At 35.4% G+C, this 12753-nt stretch overlaps 1 protein-coding gene across 6 annotated transcripts in view; it reads left to right on the top strand.

The window, feature by feature from the left end:
* The window catches only part of MKLN1 (muskelin 1), a 377738-nt gene that overhangs the window by 259725 nt on the left and 105260 nt on the right, over positions 1-12753 (top strand). For all 6 annotated transcript variants that reach the window (XM_070465719.1, XM_070465720.1, XM_020894367.2 and 3 more), the window contains 3 exons: positions 124-266; positions 1963-2051; positions 11778-11887. In XM_070465719.1, the coding sequence (XP_070321820.1) occupies positions 124-266; positions 1963-2051; positions 11778-11887 (342 nt within the window). The remainder of the gene's footprint in view (positions 1-123; positions 267-1962; positions 2052-11777; positions 11888-12753) is intronic.

Raw genomic sequence — 12753 nt, 5'->3', positions numbered from 1 at the left:
TGTTGGTGTAGGATGGACAGGATGAACCTTATTCAGTCCATTGTCCAAGATTTTAATTATTCAAGTTGTCTAACCATTTGTTTTAAGTGGAGGAGGATATAATTTGGTTGTTCCTTTTTGTAGTACTTGATTCTGAAGCTTGAAAGGCCTGCTATAGTCCAGAATATCACGTTTGGAAAATATGAGAAAACTCATGTCTGCAATTTGAAGAAATTTAAAGTCTTTGGTGGAATGAATGAGGAAAACATGACAGAGCTGTTGTCCAGGTGGGTTATGATTCTGGGGAGGAAAGCGCTGTCTTCTGAATGTAGTTTTAGTTTAGTCTCTGTGTAGCTAAATCTTCATGGCCTGATATTTCTTACAAGGGAGAAAAGAATACTTCTACTACTTTATTTCTAGTGCCTTATTTTAAAATTGTGGCTTGAGTTAACTTTTTTCCACCGGGATACTAGTTAATGTTGTTACCAAAGCAGAAAGAATAAAATTTGCGTTATTTTTCTACTTCTTATTCTTGTCTTATTTTTAAAATGTTAATGACTTCAGATACATTTTTGAGCTATAATTGAAATCTTTGCTGTAATCCTTGCTATAAAAATATATAATCTGTTGAAAACATTAAGATTGATTGCCCTGAGTGTTTAGTATAAATTGGAGACTAAACAGAGTAAAATGATGTGATTGCACCTAGTGCAGAGCATACCTCTTGAAAAAGAAAAGAAAAAATGAAAGTGTTAATCACTCAGTCATGTCCAACTCTTCACAACCCCATAGACTATAGCCCACCAGGCTCTTCTCTGTCCATGGAATTCTGCAGGCAAGAATACTGAAGTGAGTAGCTATTCCTTTCTCCGGGGATCTTTCCTACCCAGGAATAGAACCCAGGTCTCCCGCATATGCTTTACCAGCTGAGCCACCAGAAAGCCCTACCTCTTGGAAGGAACTCAGTAAATTTGAGTTTTGACAGCATATATCACCAGGAATGAATGTTAATTTGCCCTCTAGATGATGAAAAATGGGTTAGAAAATGGAATAGACAAATGAAATCATGCAGTTTTAGAATATATTTGTGACATAATGTGTCCCACATTAGCACAGTATTTTATGTAAGTATTATTACATCTAGAGTGCATTTGATTTAAGCCATGAAAGTATGTCAGTTGAATATAAGGCAGCCTGAAGGTAAGTGACTTTTCCATAAATACTTGAGTCAGTCCTAAGTTGTTTAAGTACAGAAATATTAATTTCTTTTTATATAGGATAAACTGGATGCTATTAAACCAACAGAGTAAGGTTGTCTTTGAAAATTTATTGAGCTGTAGAAAGGAACATTGGCATCTCAGTCAGAGTTTAATGACTTAATTCTTTGGCAAATTCAGATGTCTGACCCTGTTTGGGTTGTAAGATATGAGTGTGAATTGTTTTTCGGTTTTCTTACTGCTTGAATATTTTATATTGTATTCAGTACTTTGCTGGTGGCTCAGACGGTAAAGCGTCTGCCTACAGTGTGGGAGACCTGGGTTCAGTCCCTCGGTCAGGAAGATCCCCTGGAGAAGGAAATGGCAACCCACTCCAGTATGCTTGCCTGGGAAATCCCATGGACGGAGGAGCCTGGTAGGCTGCAGTCCATGGGGTCGCAAAGAGTCGGACATGACTGAGCGACTTCACCTTCTTTCTTTCTACACAAAGGACACTGGGTCTTGCCACACATTTTCATGCACTGTAGTCACATTCTTTAGTTAACACTGAACATTTTCATTAGCCCTTATTTAATTAAGAGACCACCTTATAGTGCAATTGATATGAATGTACAAGCTTTGTCCTATATTCTCATGTTCAACTACTTCGTTATATTATCCCTGTCGTATTTGTCAAACCTTAAAATCTGGGTATGTTATTAATCTTTGTTTTAGGATGTTTACTAAATTATGAATCAGATTTAATAACCTTATTTTTTTTCCACAGTGGCTTAAAGAATGATTATAACAAAGAAACATTTACCTTAAAGCATAAAATTGATGAACAGATGTTTCCGTGTCGATTCATTAAAATAGGTAAGGCTTTTAGCATTCTGGAATAGAAATAAATTCTTTATGCCATTAATCAGCAAACTACAGCCTGTGTGGGCCCAAACCTGTAGGTTCACTGTTTTTTTTTAAATAAAATTTTATGGCAATACCGCCGTGCCAGTTTTTCACATAGTATCTCTCTGCTTTTGCACTACAATGGCAAAGTTGAGTAGTTGCAAAAGACATTATAGCCCAAAATGTTTACTATTTGGCTGGCCCCCAGTTTATAAATCTGTAACTGAGTGACAGTTAATTCAAATAGAATCTTTTCTAAATACTTTATCATTTAATGAGGTACAGTGATTTGAGAGCCTTGATTGTTTTATGGAAAGTTTATCAGTTCTAAAGTTGCATCATTCTAAAACCAAATATTGATGGATTCCTTAAGGCAATATATTATGGTTATTTTCTATTTTTTTTCTTTTTTTGTATTTCATTTTTGTATGTGTGGTAGTGTTGGTCAAACACATAAAACTAATTTCATAACCTACTAATTAGTTTCAAAGTAATTCTTGAAAAATACTATCTAAGGCATTTATCCTTTTAGCAAGTGTTTTAACTTTAAAAGTATTTGTAATACCTCCTCAAAACTAGTGTTTTTAGGACTATTTTGTTTATAAGTTGTGTTAGAGGGTATGAAAGTTGAGGACTTCACTATTAATTTCCATCTTTATTTCATACCTTTGAAAATAGTATGTTAACATTGTAATTATGGTGAATCATATCCCTTAGAGAATGATAGTAAAAGCCAGAATCCTGTGTTTTGATTTGAGAGAAAAATCCTCTTTTGAAAGGAACAGCTCCATTATCATTATTTGCCAGTCTGTTGCAAGTTGGCCTGTTCATTTCATTGAGTCAGATAGTTTCATTGAGTCTGTGTCTGACTGCAGTGCCACGGAGTGTAGCACACCAGGCTCCTCTGTACATGTACTTAGACAGAAAGAATATCTGAAAAGACTATTTATAGAGGGAAAACTATTTTTAGAATCATTGGACTTTTTGGTTTTTTACTTTCTTTTATAAATAGGTGTGCATGCTAAGTCGCTTTAGCCATGTCCAACACTGTGCAACCCTATGGACTGTAGCCTGCCAGGCTCCTGTGTCCATGGGATTCTCCAGGCAAGAATACTGGAGTGGGCTGCCATTTCTTCCTCCAGAGGATCTTCTCAACCCAGGGATCAAACGCAAGTCTCATATGGCTTCCTGCATTGGCAGGCAGGTTCTTTACCACTAGCACCACCTGGGAAGCCTGAAAGAAACAGGAAGCTGGGAAATGAGCAAACCCGAATCCTACTTCCTGAACCCCTACCAGCTGAGGGAGAGAAGGAATCCTGGAGCAGAGCCCTGCCCCTGTAACCTGCCTGAGCAAGGTGGCCTCTTGCCCTTTCGACCCTGCCCCGACCCTCACTGGGGGCACGGCTGTCCAGTCTCTCTCCCACCCTTCCTGCTGCCTAACGCAGTCCATCTCCCTGAGCCAGGGCAGGAGAGGGTGTGTAAGAGTGGATAGTCAGAGGGGCCTCAGGCTGTCTTGGTGCCGGGGTCCGCCACTGTGTGGGCCTAGAGCTCCGTGTGCTACTTTGGCCAAAGCCTTAGTTGTAGTTGCCTTTGCTCTTAAATAGCTACTGACAGTGGGGTTTGTAGTAGAACTCCCCCGTGCAGCACCATGTAGCTGCCCAGGCTGAGCTTGGTGTGACAGTGCTTGCAGCAGAAGCTGTAGTTTGTTATAATCAGTAATTGGAAATAAAAACCTGTATCCTGTTTATCTATGAAAATTTATGAACAAGCAAATTTCTTGAAAAAATTCTTTAGTTGTTTCTTCTTTCATGCTAATAAATAATTCTTTCTTCAGTATGCATGCCACCCATTTCTTATAGATTCTTGTATAGCTTAAACAATTCTTACATTCCAAATGTAGCAGCAGTGAAAATATTTTATATTTTCATGTACTAAATTTAGATTAAAAAATTTGAAAGTACTTATTCAACCTCTGATTGCTTAGTCATGCAAAATGAAATGTTCTCTTTTTTTAAGTTATTTTATTTGAATTTTCAGAGTACGTTTTCTATACCCATCAGTTTTCTTTGAAGGAAAGTACTACTGCTGCTTCTAAAGATCTTAATCCTCTAATATTATTCATTAGAAGAACTATGAATAGAAGCCTGTTTAGGGTTGTTGAATAGTTTGTTCCCTTAAAAAATTTATAAGAGAACAGAAGTCCTCTTATGCATCAGTTAGACATAGAAAAAGTACATGCACATGATTTGAACCATCATGTCATTTCAGCAGTCATTACTTAGAACTTCATATGTTTTTAATGGGCTTCCCAGGTGGCTCAGTGGTAAAAAAAAAAAAAAAATCCTCCTGCCAGTACAGGAGAAAAAGGAGTTGCAGGTTCAATCCCTGGGTCAGGAAGATTTCCTGGAGAAGAAAATGGCAACCCACTCTAATATTCTTGCCTGGAGAATTCCATGAACAGAGGAGCCTGGCGGGCTACAGTTCATGGGGTTGCAAAGAGCTGAATGTGTTTTTACTGCTTTTGTGTTTGTAAGTGTTTTCACAAATGGTATATCATTTGAGCATGACACTGGAAGATAAAAATCTTGCCTTTTTTGGTTGAGGAAACCGAGACTAGAAGTCAGATGATGTGTGCCAGGGTATATAGCTAGTAAGTGATGGGTCAAAGACATAGCATTTGGTATATGCTTTTGGATATACGCTTATATTACTTTAAAGTAATAAATAGATGTTGTTTATGAAACATCTAACACTCTGAAATAGGTATATTATGCTCACTTTCCAGATGAGAAAACTGAAGTTTAGACGTAGATTAAATGATTAGACCAAGGCTGTACAGTAGGACATAGAGATAGAATACAAACTTAAGTCTGTCTTTTTATGAATGTTGAATTCTTTTACTCTGTGTTAGGTGAAAGTTTTGTTTCCTCAAGTAGATTCGGAAATCCCTGGTGATAGCAACTGTCTTCTGTTTCCTCATATTTCAGAAGCATCAAGCAAACTGCTTGCCTCATTAGAGACATCCTATTTATACTTTTTGAGTTTATTATACAGAGATTTATAGGGATTAATCAGTGGCTTTGTGAACTTAATGAAGGAAAAGTTACATCTTTGTGTTCTCTAACCTCTTAGCATTTTCTTCAATTATGAATATAGGTAGTAGCTTATAGTATTTGACATTACCTGTGACTTGTTTTGGATAGAAGTTATAAATATTTCTCTCACATTACACTGTGGCAAATATTATGTCTTTGAAATTATGGTAATTATTAGACCTGTCTCTGAACCTTGTTAGCTAATGTGCTAATAAAAAGCACATATATTTCTATATCATAATTTTGTATCTTAGTTATTTTTATAGCTGTAGTTCAATGCAGTTTGCTTACTCTGAATTCTATGTATTTTTCATTTTACATTTAAATCTGAGAGGGATTGGGTCACAGCGTTCTTTGAATATCCAAGGGGAATCACCAAACAAAAAAATAAAGAGCCCATGCTGGAGTGACGTCTTCAGTATGACTTAGTGTGAAAGTTGAGAGTTGGCCTTAGGAAGAAGCTTAGTTTCAGGTAAGGTTTATAAGTAAAAAGAAAGTTTAGTAAGGAAGGAGAGTAGTTATTTGGGTGGTTACATTCAAGAGAGGAAATTTAAAGTTTGGAAGGGAAAACCTCAGTGGGCGATTAGATCAGATGGCTGAAAACATAAAGTTGAATGGGGTAAGGTTATTAGTTATATGGTGACTAGAAAGGTTTGTATCTTGATTCATAGCCAAGATAGTAGTTGTGTTAGGAAATAAGGTGATGTGAACGCAGAAAGAAGTACTGATTTTTTTGGAAGGATTCTGAAGGAGTTCTGGGTTTTGGTAGATGAGATGACTTAGATTTCTATGAATTTTATGGATTTTTGTAGCCTGAGTGGGTGTCGGAGGTTCAGAGAGAAGCTTTAGCTTTGGCTGAACCCAGCATGTATTCTGGATCCTTGGGAGTCTGGAAATCTAGGATGAGTACTGTGTCTTGTCAGAGGGAGATGGGGAAAGAACGTACCCCAACGGTAGCTTTCATGAGAGCATGTGGAGAGGTAACATTTTAAAAGTATACTATTAAGAAGAAAATTATTATAGTAATAGGAGTTAATAATAATAATATCTAGCATTTATTGAGCACTTACCATGTGCCAACTACTATGCTAAGTGTTTTGTGTACTTATTGCATTCATTTTTAAGTAGAGTAGATACATTCTTTCAGTGAGGTTAATCTTGAATTTTTACAGTCTTCCAAAGCCTTTGACTGTGTGGATCACAGCACTGGAAAATTCTTCAAGAGTTGGGAATACCAGACCACCTGTCCTCTTGAGAAATCTGTATGCAGGTCAGGAAACAACAGTTAGAACTGGACGTGGAACAACAGATTGATACCATTTGGGAAAGGAGTACATCAAGCCTGTATGTTGTCATCCTGCTTATTTAACTTATATGCAGAGTACATCATGAGAAACGCTGGGCTGGATGAAGCACAAGCTGGAATCAAGATTGCTGGGAGAAATATCAATAACTCAGTTATGCAGATGACACCACCCTTACGGTAGAAAGTGAAGAAGAACTAAAAAGCCTCTTGATGAAAGTGAAAGAGGAGAGTGAAAAAGTTGGCTTAAAACTCAGCATTCAGAAAACTAAAATCATGGCATCTGGTCCCATCACTTCATGGGAAATAGATGGGGCAACAGTGGAAACAGTGACTGACTTTATTTTTTGGGGGGCTCCAAGATCACTGCAGATGGTGATTGCAGCCATGAAATTAAAAGACGCTTACTCTTTAGGAGAAAAGTTATGACCAACCTAGACAGCATATTATAAAGCAGAGATATTACTTTGCCAACAAAGGTCCGTCTAATCAAAGCTGTGGTTTTTCCAGTAGTCATGTATGGATGTGAGTTGGACTATAAAGAAAGCTGAGTGCAGAAGAATTGATGCTTTTGAACTGTGGTGTTGGAGAAGACTCTTGAGAGTCCCTTGGACAGCAGGGAGATCCAACCAGTCCATCCAAAAGGAAATCAATCCTGAATATTCATTGGAAAGACTGATGCTGAATCTGAAACTCCAATACTTTGGCCACCTGATGTGAAGAATTGACTCATTTGAAAAGACCTTGATGCTGGGAAAGACTGAAGGTGGGAAGAGAAGGGGACGACAGAGGATGAGATGGTTGGACGCCATCACTGACTCAATGGACGTGAGTTTGAGGAAGCTCCAGGAGTTAGTGATGGACAGGGAAGCCTGTCGTGCTGCAGTCCATGAGGTGGCAAAGAGTCAGACACGACTGAGTGACTAAACTGAACTGAACTGAGTAAGAGTAGATGCACTCTTTCAGCGAGGTTAATCTTGAATTTCTATAATCTTCTAGGTCCTGAGCTTAAAATTACTAACATCTTCTAAGAGCTGTATAGTCATCTAGACAAGAGCTTTCCAAATGGTACTGCCAAAGCATATTAAATGTATATGTACTTGTGTACATTGACTCCCCGCCAATAATAGAATCACTGAATCCTGAAGCCTTGTGTACTTGTGTACTAAGTATCTTGTAATTTTCTTTTTTCTTTTTTTTTTTTTTAGTATCTTGTAATTTTCTATGCATGCCATTTTATGAAAAAGCATGAGAGGCATTGATCCAGATCTTATCTTTGTCTGATTATCCCTTTGGAAGAGCTGATAATGAATCTTAGGATACAGACTCTTAGCCTTGGGATGTGAGGAGTTTCTAAAAAAATTTTTTTATTTGAGGGGAGAGTAAAGGCATCTTTTATTAGAGAGTGAGGAAAGTGTGCTTGGGGCTCCAGTTCACATTTAGATTTCTGATATACAATACAGAGTGTGTCTAATATGCAGAATTAGTGTTGTTAACGCCACCAGAAATCATTGGTGTATATTTGAAATGGGTGTATATCATTCTGCTCATCTTGTATATATGCCTTCAGTTTGTTAAAAGTTCACTGTACTCTTTATTCATCTAATATAAGATCTTGTGAGATGATTTCCTAATTAAGCTCCCTCCCACAGTTGCTTATAAGGATTTAATAAATAAACATTTTGCTGACTTGAATAGATATAATAGGAAGCTTTTTTTCCTCCTGATTTTATTGAAATTGGACTTGGAACTTAAGAATGGATTTCAGATCACTAAATAATAAGCCACACTTACAGACTGTGTCCTTGGGGTCTTGGGTTAGAATGTTGTTTTATTCTGATATTTATACTGCCTAATGGTTATTGCTATGATGTAGTAGATATGCTTTTTAAATGGTACTTCTGAAGAAATGCACACCAAAACAGTGATGGTGATTCAATATTTGTTGGTATAAGACTTTTTGAAGTTTGTGTTATTTGCACATATAAGCTGAAGGTCATATTAAACATTCTGGGAATCCTGCATATATCCTGATGACTAGTTCCTGTTGCTTTTCTCTATCTTTACTCACTCAGCGTCCTTTAGGTGACAAGAATAGGAAAGCATCTGACCTAGTACATCTTAGCTCTTCATTTAGTTTCATATGCTAGGAAAGAGCAGTGGACTTGGAAATTAGTAGACATGATATTAAATATTGTAGATATTCTGTTTTGATACCTAATAAAAAATTGACAAGTATTAGTTTCTTAGTTACATTACTCAGTCTGAACCATGTTGGTGTGATATTAAAATCCATTGTTCTGTTTTGTACCTTGAACCAGTCTTTCATCCATGTATGGTTTTGTAAAAATCATTTATTGATAATTTAGAAAATGTGATTCACTGAGTTATGCAAATCTTTCAAACGTTGAAACATTTCATTATATAATATTTTTTAAAAATCACACTTGTTATTATTACCACCAATCCTATCAGAAAAGTATTGGAAAGTAGCTAAGCTCACAATGCTGAATACTGATTTTCCAAAATTCTAATTTTTCCTCAAAAGCTTGAATTTTGTCCATGGCAACAAATACTGATATTTGTTGTCTTTGAAATGACAGGTAAATGTCTGACAGATACTGAAATCTAAATACTCATAGATGTCAGCTTTTCCTTTAAGAAAAAATAGTATCCTACAGAGCTATTTCAGTGGCTGTTTCAGCTCACAACTTACACAGGTTCTTTTCCTTGAGAATGCCATCATACTTTCATATGCAGCAAAAGTACTTTACATGTACTTTCCATTGTGCCACACAGAATATTAAAATGATGTGTACTTAATGGTAGGAATTTACTAAAATTAATTTTTACACGTCATCGGAGACATTTTTTTCATGTTTAAATCATATTATTTTAATTAGAAGGATGAATGCACAATTAAGCATTGCAGTTAAAATTAACATTAAATTGATAATGCAGTCACGATTTTAGGAGTTTATGTTGCATTAAGTGTATATTACAGGCAAAACTTGACATTTTATTTTAAAAATGTATGCATTTCTAGGAGCTATGAAAATGAGCATCATTTAAGAAAATTTAGAAAACTTTTCACAAACCAAGAAGTAAATTTATTATATATTTACTTTTTATACTGTTTATTGAAGTATACTTGATTTATAAAATTTTATGTATTTCAAGTGTACAGTGTAATGATATAATATTTTATATCATATGGTCCATTTAAAGTTCTAAAATGTTGGCTATATTAGCTGTGCTATAAACTATATTGTTGTAGCTTACTTTATGCTATTTTCTTTTTTATGGAAAAGCATTTTATTTTTTTATAAATTTATTTTTAATTGGAGGATAACTGCCATACAGTGTTATGCTGATTTCTGCCATGCATCAGCATGAATCAGCCATGGGTATACATATGTCCCCTGCCTCTTGAACATCCCTCACACCTGCACCCCATCTCACCCATCTAGGTTGTCAGAGAACACTGAATTTGAGCTGCATCATTATCAAATTCCCACTGGCTATCTATTTGCAAAAGACATTCTTAAATGAATTGTCTTTTTGTATTTTAACTGGCAGGTGTGTGATGGCGAGGAATACAGTTCAGTTCATACTGTATTAAGGAATGGACACTGGATCACTCTCATACTACTACTTTTTTGGCACTACCAAGATGCCAGCAGTTTTATTAAGCATTGCCTTTGTACCATGAGTGCAAATGTCAGTACAGTTAAGACAAAAAAGAAAAGGCTATAAAGCCTTAGTCTTATTACGAAAAGTAGTTTTGACCACATGGGACCTCCTGAAAGGGTTGTGGGGAGCCTATCGATCACAGGTTAAAAACTTCTGTCTGCTGTGTCCTGTCATTACTGATATGAAATGTTATCATGATTCTATGAAATTCCTCTGGATCCTTCAGAGATTTTTGGACACACTCTTATGCTCCAGTAATGTTACTTTGTTTTCTTTCACTAATACCAAACTTAAAATTCCTGTATCTTTTAGTATGTTTATTTTCTTATTATTAGTATTATTTTAGATATTTTTTTTGTTGCTGTTTTTCAGATCAGCTTGTCTGATGTCAAAAAAATAGGATCTATACCGTAAGGATTATAAGATTACATTAAATTTGTAATTAATTTGAGGGGAATCAACATGTTTACAACCTTTGAGTTTTCCCATCTGGAAACATATTAAGTAAAATATTTATATTTTAAAATTTTATTACCTTGTATATTTTAAAGTTTATTCTGAGATATTTTAAGCTTTTTCTTTTTTTCTTGCATATAAACTTTAGATAAAAGTTTTTCAGTTAAATGTCTTGAATTTTTTAGGTAGATAAGCTAAATCATCTTCAAGTGATTTTTTTTCTTGATTTGCAGGGGTTTTTCCTGATTGCACTGGCTAGGATCTCCCATATAGTATTGAATGGTAGAGATATTAGGCCTCCTTATCATGTTCCTGATTTGAATGGGAATACTTAATGTTTCTCCATTAGTTTTTTGTTTTGGTTTGGTTTGTTTGAGGGGGGTGGTGGGTTGAGGTTTTGATACTTAAGACAAAAAATCTAGGTAGCAAAGTTTTCTTCTGTCTCTGTTGCTTATATATTAAGAGTTTGGGTTTTTTTTTTTTTAAGTAAATTTTATTAGTTTGCTCTTAGCATCTGTTGAAGTAATCAAATGTGTTTCTCTTCTACTTACTTAACATGATGAATTACATTAATATCACTCCTGTTGAACCAACCTTTCATTCCTTGAACTGATTCTATTTAGTGCAGTGAAAACCTGGTAGAATTAATTTGCTTTTTTAAGAAATCAGTATTATTTAAAATTTTGAATATTTACTCAGAGCTGAGATTATCCTTAAATCTTTTCTCTTCTGGTTTTGTTTTCTGGAATATGCCTCTTTGCTAAGCAGTTGAAGTTTATCTCTTTCTGTGCTCTGATACAGTTTAAATTATAAATAACTTTTATAATAATTATTTGTGTCTTGTGGCATTGATAAAAACTAACCTGCTAAAATAAATCATCTAGCCCTAGTCCTGTTTTTGGGGGGATAGATACATGACACTTTGAATATATCCTCATGTTTTTATAATTAAAGCAACCTCATAATGGCAATGGTCATATGTTTCATTTTGCTACTGTGGCCCCAGCACCAATAGTACAGTGCTGGGCATATAGAAAGTATTCAGAAAATTTGCTGACTATTAAGTCTGAATTGTGGTTTTACTTTGCTAAAGTTTTGTTTGAACTATGTTAATTTTTTTCTTTTTCTTTCTTTTTTTCCTCCTCCAAGTTCCACTGTTATCGTGGGGACCCAGCTTTAACTTTAGCATCTGGTATGTTGAACTTAGTGGCATTGATGATCCCGATGTAGTACAGCCCTGTCTCAACTGGTATAGTAAGGTAGGACTGTATTTTAAAATCCTGGTTTTATGTTTCAGATGCCTGTAATAGAGAATGGTGTCATGCTCTTGTCTTGAGATTAATTTAAAATATTGAGAACAGTAATGAGAATTAAAAAGATGGATCAGTGTTTATTAAACATTTGCATTTTGCCAGGTTATAACCTTCTTTGTCACTTATTCCCTCATTGCCCTTCTATGAGATAGGTACAGTTACTATCCATGTTTTACAGATGATGAAGTGGAACACAGACAGGAGAAGTATTCTGCCTCAGGCCACACAGCTGTCAAGTGCTCAAGGCAGTACATCAACTCAGGCAGTGTGGCGCCAGAATCTGCTATTATATTAATATACCCATCTGTCTCTGAATTTTCTTTTTAATCTATATTGATAGAAATATTTTTATGTAGTTTTCAGTGCGGTAGTTGTGGTTCTGGGTTGCTCTTATTATGTATTCCTCCTTTGTGTTCATATTGAGTAAAATAGCAATGTTTACTGTTCCTTGTAAAGAACTAAAATTTGAGATAGATCAGTTTCTATAAATATTGTGATCTTATTCTTATAGGGAGTATAAAGGTCATATTTAATAACTTTATTCATAGGTCATTTTATATAATAAATGCAGCCTGAAAAGTGTGAATTTAAATTATTAAGAAATGGGTCTTTGGTTTTTTTGAACACCTTTAACATTTCATCTTTGTTTCTGATGTATATCCATTTAACTATTTCGGCTATGTTTTTGTTGAGGGGAGGACTGTGTCTCATTAGGGGAGTAATAAGGTTTAATCTAATCACTGCTTCCTGACTTGGGCTGAACTGTCAACTAATCTCTTAGGAGGTTGGGAAGCAATATAGACTCTTTCTAA

This window comes from Odocoileus virginianus, chromosome 1, assembly GCF_023699985.2.
Source record: "Odocoileus virginianus isolate 20LAN1187 ecotype Illinois chromosome 1, Ovbor_1.2, whole genome shotgun sequence".
Taxonomy (NCBI): domain Eukaryota; kingdom Metazoa; phylum Chordata; class Mammalia; order Artiodactyla; family Cervidae; genus Odocoileus; species Odocoileus virginianus.
This window is presented reverse-complemented; position numbering and strand designations above follow the sequence as displayed.